The sequence below is a fragment of the Cavia porcellus genome, unplaced genomic scaffold (assembly GCF_034190915.1).
Source record: "Cavia porcellus strain 051 isolate PalLab524CR breed Dunkin Hartley unplaced genomic scaffold, mCavPor4.1 scaffold_9, whole genome shotgun sequence".
Lineage (NCBI taxonomy): Eukaryota > Metazoa > Chordata > Mammalia > Rodentia > Caviidae > Cavia > Cavia porcellus.
In genome coordinates, this window is record NW_026947492.1 from 17,533,903 (window position 1) to 17,543,470 (window position 9,568).

The 9,568-nt window shown below is 35.6% G+C and overlaps 1 protein-coding gene and 1 pseudogene across 1 annotated transcript; one reads left to right on the forward strand and one right to left on the reverse strand.

Moving 5' to 3' along the window:
• The first annotated feature begins 222 nt into the window (after positions 1-222).
• LOC100714130 (putative olfactory receptor 8G3) lies at positions 223-1,158 on the forward strand. The gene has a single exon (XM_013155447.3). The coding sequence runs from the start codon at positions 226-228 to the stop codon at positions 1,156-1,158; it is 933 nt and encodes a 310-aa protein (XP_013010901.2). The 5' UTR covers positions 223-225.
• Positions 1,159-7,811: 6,653 nt separating this feature from the next.
• On the reverse strand, positions 7,812-8,753 carry LOC100713848 (olfactory receptor 8B8-like; annotated as a pseudogene).
• Positions 8,754-9,568: the final 815 nt, after the last annotated feature.

A 9,568-nucleotide genomic window follows, 5' to 3' on the forward strand; every position in this document is an offset into this window, starting at 1 on the left:
TACTTATTACCACACTTACAGCACACCAGAAAACAGAGAGGTGGTTATTTGTAAGTCTCATACATTTGGGATGTCAAGTTCATTGACATAACATAGATGAAGAGCAGGATGAAACAATGCACAAGTGTGAAAGAGCTAGAATTTTTTTTCGCTACTTCGTTGTTGGAACAGAAAATACCTTTAACAAAACTGTCTTCTTTTCCTTCATAGAAATTCCAGAAGGAAATGGCAAAAGGAAATCATTCTATAGTGACTGAGTTTATTCTTTCTGGGTTAACAGAAAAACCAGAGCTCCAGATTTTCCTCTTCCTTCTCTTCTTAGGAATCTATGTGTTCACAGTGGTGGGGAACCTGGGCATGATCACCCTGATTGGATTCAGTGCTCCCCTGCACACTCCCATGTACTATCTCCTCAGCAGTCTGTCCTTCATTGACCTCTGCCATTCCACTGTCATCACCCCCAAAATGCTGGTCAACTTTGTGACAGAGAAGAACATCATCTCCTACCCTGAGTGCATGGCACAACTCTACTTCTTCCTCGTGTTTGCTATCTCAGAGTGTCACATGTTGGCTGCAATGGCATATGACCGCTATGTGGCCATCTGTAGCCCTTTGCTTTACAATGTCACCATGTCTTCTGGAGTCTGCTGTTGGATGGTAGCTGGAGTGTACACTTTGGGTTTGGCTGGTGCCACAGTGCACACGGTCTGCATGTTGAGAGTGGTTTTCTGCAAGGCTGAAGTGATAAACCATTACTTCTGTGACCTTTTCCCACTATTGGAGCTCTCTTGCTCCAGCACTTTAATCAATGAGAGAGTAGTTCTGTATTTAAGTGCTTTCAACATTCTTCTCCCAGCCTTGACCATTCTCAGTTCGTACATCTTCATCATAGCCAGCATCCTCCGCATTCGCTCCACCTCAGGCAGGTCCAAAGCCTTCAGCACCTGCAGCTCTCACATTTCAGCAGTTGCTGTGTTCTTTGGTTCTGCTGCATTCATGTACCTTCAGCCCTCATCAGTCAGCTCCATGGACCAAGCAAAGCTGTCCTCTGTGTTTTATGCTACTCTTGTGCCTATGCTGAACCCGCTGATCTACAGCCTGAGGAATAAGGATGTAAAAGGTGCCTTAAAGAAATTCTTTGTAAAAATCAAGTTGTGAAAAACCATTTTCGCTTTGGTAAATATCCATATTTTCTGAAATTTTGGTTACATAACAAGCAGAGATGACACTATATGTCCACAAGTCATAAATTTCCTTCTGTTACTCACTTATGCAAAACATGTGATGGTACAAATATGTAAGACTGGATTGAGAGGCTTATGCACATGTGGAAAGGACAGTTGTGAGATGTTCCACAATTTTTTTGTCCAAAATTATTTCAGTTACCTATACATGGTAATTTTTAAATATTATTTTTTATTTATTTCATATTTTAAAGTAATTATAATCCATCACAATCATATAACCATAACGGTTTTGAAAATATATTTAAAAATGGAGTAGATAGCACTTTCTATGTTTTTATATATCTTTTCTGTTTAATTTTATCTATTAATATCTAACTACACAACCTTAAGTCCTTTAAATTCCTCCACATAACTATTGTTTTATATTTCTTGAATGTGCCTCTTTTAATACAATATAGTATCTTTACTTATTAAATAAATATCTTTTCATAACATCTATCTTGTCAATTTTTATGGTGCTAGGTTTTATACAAGTACATTTCCTAACATTTCTGAAGTAGTTATTTGTAAAAGAAATATTCTTCCCCTTTTGAATATATAAAATGTAATCCCCCACTGAATGTGTAAAGCAGTAGTAAGTAATATGTGGTCCTATGACACATAATAATACAGTTCCTACCTACATAGGAATCCCAGTATATTTTAGGACACTAACTATAGTAAAGACATGTGGCTGTATTAGGAAAATATTTAATTACATCTAGATGTCATTATTTCCTCTCTATCAGTAGAATGATTCTGTCACATCTGTTTTCCAAGATGAACAATACTGGACTCAGAGTGTCAGATTTCAACACATTCAATCAAACTCTAGTAACTAAACCTCAGGTTTTAGCACAAAATTATGCCTGTAGAACGATGGAGCAGAACAAAGGACCTAGAAAAATATCCCCAGATTTTGAATTAATTTATTCTCAAGAAAGCTGCTAACTTTAGAAAGAACAGACAAATGATGTCAGGATTAATGACTCAAAAGAAACTTTTGGGTTATCACCTGACATTATCAAAATTATTTTCCCTTCAGATCAACGAAGAAAATTATAAAATGTTGAACTCTCTGGGAATCATAAACAGTATGTCTGGATCCCACTTTGACTTTTAAAATTCCAGATTCTCTTCCCGCATTTCCTTCACAATGTTAGCAGAGATGCAGATGGCAACTCACCTGTCCCTCCAGGGCCTCATTCTGAGTGCCACACTTCCTGAGGAGAACAGATTACATTATCATGCTTGGTCTTCTACAGCATGGAATTATAGCAAACACTTCTCTATTTTTAAGCTTACCAAGGTGGTAAGGACTTTAATCATCCACTTTGAGTCTGTATTAACTTATCTCTAAGATTCTTCTAACAATTTTGTCAAATGCTTTGTTGAGACTTGCACTGTGCAGAACACTGTGCCAGCACTACTTTGAGTTCACAAATCAGAGTGGGAGAAAAGCTAGTAAGTGACACACATCACGCCAATCCAGCTGTGTGCCACATGTGATCATAAGGAACGTGTCTGTGTGCAGAGAGAAAATGTTCCTGATAACCTGAATTCCTCCATCAGAGATCTTAACTAGAAATATTTCAGTACATAGGATTTTGTGGAAGAAGCTAATACGAGACAGTAGAAACTACAGGAGTGTCATGAGTTAAAATTCAGTGTCTACCAAATGTGCTTTTGTGGATCAGCTGTGTCCTAAGATCCTTATTGTCCCATAATGTTGAAAACTTTCTCTTCCACAGCCTGCATTGACCCTCATTCAGCACCAGCACCATAATCGCGTTGCTCCTGTAGGACCTGCCTGTTTGTCTCATTGTCTGCCCTGCTTCCATGGCCCCTTCCAGGTTGTGAAATTCTAAGGATTATGGATTTGGCATTATTAATTTCTTTATTTTGAACCCCTTGATTAAACATGCCATTTATTATGTAACTGCTAAATTTGTTTTAATTCAGTATCTTTTATGGATTTATTTTTTCTTAAGGATGATACTTGCACACCCTGAAAGTAGATCCTTGATGAAAATACTTTCATTCATTATTGATAATATGTGAATCTGAAACATCAGAATAGTTATTAACATCCTGGGCCACATTTAAACTTAGGTGTTTGTGTTTTAAACAGCTAAACGGTAAGAAATTTTAAAGTGCATTCTGAATAGATAAATGAAAATTTGAATTGTTTCGGTTTTTTTAGCTTCTGGATGGAGGATTTTTTAAACACAATTTTACAGTTTTTTCATGATGCACTTTACTATTTTTTTCCTAATTTTAGCTTCTTCTTTGTGTATTTCATTTAAGAAAGTACTATCACATTCAAGGGTATGCATACTGAGTTTTACAGTTTTTCCTGATGCTTCCAGTTAAAATCATGAAATTTAACTCATGATGCTCCTGTAATTTCTACTGTCTCCTATTAGCTTCTTCCACAAAATCCTATGTACTGAAATATTTCTTGTTAAATCTTTACTTTATTTATATGACCCATTTTAAGTAAATTACTGGGAATGGTGTAAGAAAGAGTTCTAAATGAATTCTCATACCTATACTTACTTAGTTTTCCATCTCAGCACCATTTGTTGAGACAATTATCAGTTTCTCATTAAATTTTCATTAAATATTTATAACAATTGAATTTGACATGGATCTGAGTTATTCCTAGCAGTCATCTCTACTCCACTGATCAGTATATGTATACTTATAATGATCGTTGAACACTTTCTTGTTCAGGCTAAATTTATAGTAAATATATAGATAAGAAAGTGTGATCTCACACTTGATATTGGTTTTACAAGTTTGCTTTGATTACGTTAGCATCCTTGTCTTTTAGTAGAGATTTTATGATCATCCAATCAAAATACATATACCAGAGTGGAGGTTTTTGACAGATATTATGTAGAATTTTTAGTCAATTTGGAAAATATTTGCAATTTACTTGTGTTGATTCTTTTGTTGTGTGAAGGGATACCTTTTCAAGTGTGAAAGACATATTAAAAGACATTGACAATAATAAGCAGATATTTGAACGTTAGGAACGTTCTTTTACAGGGAGTCTTGGAATCATGCCACAGTTCCTAATTTCCTGACAATTTTAACCTCCTTTCCCACATTCCATGAATGTACAGCTTTTGTAAAAAGTCCCACCCACATATAGTATCTCTCATTTGCGACTGATATTCAATTACTATTCCATTCATGTGGGTTCTTCTTTCACATGTAAAATTTAATTTTTTTCCTGACTAATGACAAATACTTTTGCTACATGAGACTCATATTTTACTTGAAAAACAAGTGTGTTTTTTCCCCCTATAGGATGCCAAGCAGACTTTTGACAAGTAAATTTCATTTTTTTTCCAGCTGATATCATGTGTGTCTTCTTGGAGACGACAACTAAAATCTCCAGGCAGTGACCTAATCAGAAGATCACTTGGGAATAGCTCTGTTTATCATCTTAAATATGCTCCTTTTAAATTGTCTTTCTGTACATTTTCATGTTTACTATCAAGGATCACTCCAGATTTCCTCTGTTTCACAATTAACCTGAAATATATGGAAGGAAAAAAGAATGTCCCCAAACCTGAAGAACAGAGCCTAGTGGTTATACACCTCACTGCCACCTCTGTCCCTCTGGTGAGAACCTAGTCACACAGACCAACCGGATTGCAAGTGGGATTTAGAAATGCTGTGAAGATTCACATGGTTTGGACTTAATATAAGGCATAAAAACTTTTTATAATTGAGTATCAAATTGAATGTGTATCAAAAAGAATTAATAATTTAAGAATTTTTTTGATATTTATATATTTTTCAAATTAAATTTAAACTACCAATTACATACTTTGCAATATTTAAGTGGATGATTCTTATGTTTATTTGGTTTAGCATTGCATCCAAGGACTCTAATAATGTTCAATGTAGTTAAAATAAAATGGATAATGCAGGAGAAAATATGAGATACATTATTAAATGTTAAGACTCCCCACAAAAGTGGATAGATACCCTGCTGGTAGGCAGAACCCATAGTATCCTAACAATTCTTTGTTTTTTCCTATAGCTTTGCCATTGTCCTTGACTTTCTCATGGCTCATGAAAGAGTCTCTTGACTCTTTTCTCATGAAATGGCTTTTGTCGCCATTCAGTCCCATCTTCCAGTAGCAAATAGAAATTTTTCATTCTAATTCATCTCTCACCAATCCAGGCTCTAATAAGGCTTATCCTGGGATCATCAATGTCTGTTCTGATGATGTCTTCTTTGATATTTTTATTATAAATAGAAGCTCGAGGATGTAACATTTCTAAAACTCATTGAATTCTTGAAAACAGTAATCATTTCGTGACACTCTTATTTCTAGATTTCAGAGTAATTCATTATTGATGAATAAAGTATTTAATGACATTTCTGTATTATTCTGGTAGTATGTTTTCACACTTCAAAACTTACAGTGTATAAGTAAAGCATTTTGCAAAAAACAAACAAAACAAAAATACCTAATGCACTCATTAAACTTCATTTCTAACTGGAAAATATTCCAAAGTAAGTTTGCTAAAGAAAAGTGGTCAATTACTATTTAAATTTACATAACATTTGATAAATGTTCAGTATATATATTTAATACATTTATACTCAGAATTAGTCTAGTATGAAATTATTTTCTCTAATGCATGCTTCGACTGTCTGGCAACTTACCTCTAAACTTACGTAAATAATTTGTGAAATATAATATATTAATTATTTTTCAACATTTCTCTTAATTTTTAGAGGAAAATTTAATTCTTCTCAGAAATTTTCACATTCTGATTTAATATTTTTTGTTTAAAAAAACAAAAAGAAATTATACATAATTATTAAAAATAGTAGGATATTAACACTAGTTAATGTATTGCACATTGTTAACTAAGAAGTAGGTTACAATATTTAGGCATAAAAATGATCAAACAAACAGTGAAAGCACAAACTGTTTTAAAAATTTACATTAAATATACTACTGATTTAACATTTTTAATAACACATAATTTAAGCCTCCACCTACAAAGACAAACTTGTGACACCCATCAGTTTTGTAATTCCTCAACTTGGAGAAAACTGTCATAGCTAATGTAGAAGCTTTAATTTTCCATCTTTTTTCTTTCCGATCCCCACCTTTCTGTTTAAGTTACCACACTCAGTTTCTCCTCTGAGCTTGCCCTTCTTTCTCTTCCCCATTTCCCATAGAAGTGTTCATGTGTTTTTTACATGCATTCCTCCAAATTTACTAATGTACAGCCATTGTAGATTACACGATTCACCAAAGCATTCTCATAGGTAAGTGTATTGTAGTAATCTGCAGGACAAATAGGTGTTCACACAGAAATTCAGCTTTTACATCCTGAATTACCATCCCTTCATACAACCTCCTACTAAAAAACTGTGTGTCTTTTGGGGGCTGGATTAAGAATATGTTGCTGGGAACATTTTTCGTATGCATTCTTAAATTTAAAATGCCTGAAAATATTTCAAATTCTTTTTAAGATTTTATACCACACTGAGTTCTCCACTTGAGCAATTGTCTGATTCTCTCCTCAACAGACTTTTGCTCTCCCAGCAAACAAAAACAAAATTGTTTTCTGTAACAACAGCAAGAATACACTTGGTATAAATTTATGTAACATTTTTAAACAAAGCACAGCCAACTTTAAAAACAGAAATATTTTTCATGTTTAACGAAATGTATTTCATAAAATGAGAAAAGTGCATCAAAACATCAGGAGACTTAAAATAAGCAGGATGCTTGCTTGTTCTATGCCTTTCATTAAAAATTAGCGAGTCTTTGCATAAATCATTAAACTTTCTGAGCTTCAGTATATGGTCAGTGCAGTGCATACGTATCGGTCCCTACTAAAAGGTAGTTTTGAAGAAAGTATACCTGAACGTTATGAGGAAAGAAGACGAATGCATAGGGATTGCAGCTGCCAAATGCGCTGGTGTGACTGTTCCTCAGGCCCAATATGTGCGCAGCACTGGCATGTGAAGGAGGTGATGTTTCCTGCCCCGTGCAGGATGGGAAGACAAGAGTAGAGCAGACACAACTCATTTGTTTCCAAAAAATAAAAGAAGAGAAAGAAAAGAAACACATCCCCAGAGTGGTACAATAATATCCCAGCATTTATTTGGTAATTTGAAGAAATTTTTAGTTTTCCCTAATAAAAAATTTCATGATGACAATGAGAAAAACCTAGATGAAGGTTTTCTAAACTTATTATTAAATAGGAAAAATGATGGCAAGATTTAAAAAATGTATCTGATGAGAAAAATCACTATTCATAAAAATTGGGAAAAATAGAGAGGACATTCAACTGTTATCACAGTAAGAAACAATAGGAAAAGATACTCCCTCCTCTTTTATTAAAATAGACTCCATTTCTTCCTGTTTCACAGCATTATACATTGCATGCTTTATTTACACTTTTGGTTTCTAACACAAAAGAAACAAGGTGATACTTGCACACATGATAGATGTGATCATTCTATATGTCCAGATTACATGAACAAACAATAAACTTAAAAAGACTCCATGGCATATAATCAAATGCATATATTATTTAAATTACTGAACAAAACTTTCTTTTGCTCAAGGATTTCCTCAGTGCCAGTTTCACATCTTTGTTCCTCAAGCTATAGACTAAGGGGTTCATCATGGGAACCATGTTGGTGTAAAAGACAGAAGAGATTTTCCCCTGATCCATAGATCCTGTGGAGGATGGCTTCAGATACATGAATGCACCTGACCCAAATAACAGAGCAACTGCGATTATGTGGGAGCTGCAGGTGCTGAGGGTCTTGGACCTGCCCTCGCCAGAGCTGATATGGAAGACACTGTGGAGGATGAAACCGAAAGAGATGAAGATGTTGACACTGGGCACAATGATGTTGATCCCCACCATAATGAGAACTTCCAACTCATAGACGTAGGTGCTGGTGCAGGAGAGCTGCATCACAGGGAGGATGTCGCAGAAATAGTGGTTGACGGTGTTTGTGTCGCAGAAGGTCAGTCACAGCATGCATCCCGTGTTGGCCATGGCACCAGAAAATGCCATCAGGTAGGAGCCAAGCAGAAGGCTGAGACACATTCTGGGGGACATGGCAGTGTTATACAGAAGTGGATTACAGATGGCCACATAACGGTCATAGGCCATTGCCATCAACACATAGCACTCAGAAATAACAAAAAGCTGTAAAAATAGAGCTGGGTCATGCACCCCATATAGGAAATAACATTCTTCTCTAATGTGAAGTTCATAAGCAATTTGGGTGTAAACACAGAAGCATAACAGAGATCAATGAAGACAAGTTGAAGAGGAAAAAGTACATGGGAGTGTAAAGATGTGAGTTCAGCCTAATTAGAGTTACCAGTCCCAAATTTCCCAGAGCAGTGGTCACATACATTAGTAAAAACAGGAAGAACAGTGGGAGCTGGAGATCTGGTTGTTTGTCAATCCCATCAGAATGAAATCAGTCACAAAAGAGCCATTTTCCAGAGCCATTCTTTTTTAGCAGAATCTGTGGACACAGGCAATTGGGGTCACATTAAAGGACAGACAACTTTGCTACTCTTGCATTATTACTTCCCACTAAAATAGAATACACCAGCAAAGTCTAAATCCCCCCAAACTAGGAACTTAGAATTGATATTTATCATGACCAGATTCTCACAGAAGCATTCACTTACCAGTGTTTCTAAGCTACAAAAAATTGAATTTTATCACTCACTGACAAAGTAAAGGTCAGTGATGCTGTATCCAAACAGGACTGCTAAAAATGAAGGGTCCATAAAAAAGACTGCAGGAGAACATTAGTCTTCTTTTCATACTGTCTTCTCTCAGCAGTCCACTCTTTCACATTTAAACTGCAAGCAGAAGTCTTAGCAACCAGGTCCTGGTCTCTAAGGCAGGTTATTGTAGTGTAAAATGAAGCATCAACTCTAAGCAGAAGTGAGGAACCAGAGTCCAGGAGAGGCAAGTCACTAATCAAGTCCCAAAATTAAAGCCCCAGATCTCTCAGAGCAGAGAGAGTTCTGTCATTGAATACTGAATACACTTCCCAATGCCATGTGCAAACTGTCAACTCTGCAAAGTTTCTGAGCAGTTTCTGCTCCTTCTCTGAGCAAATTCCTCTACTAACTCTCCTTGAGTCTCAGAAATGCTCACAATGAGAAGAAAACCACACTAACTTAGATCCCTGAGCTACCTTCTAAAAGGAACACATTAATAGTCACAGAAATTACAAACTCACCCTCCTTAGACCTGAAAAATTGGTTTTTCTTTATCCTTGTTTCCTTCTTCCACAGGTCTGAAATGAA

Excerpts from the sequence above, each read along its gene's own strand:
- LOC100714130 (XM_013155447.3), top strand. The coding sequence starts at position 226 with ATGGCAAAAGGAAATCATTCTATAGTGACTGAGTTTATTCTTTCTGGG.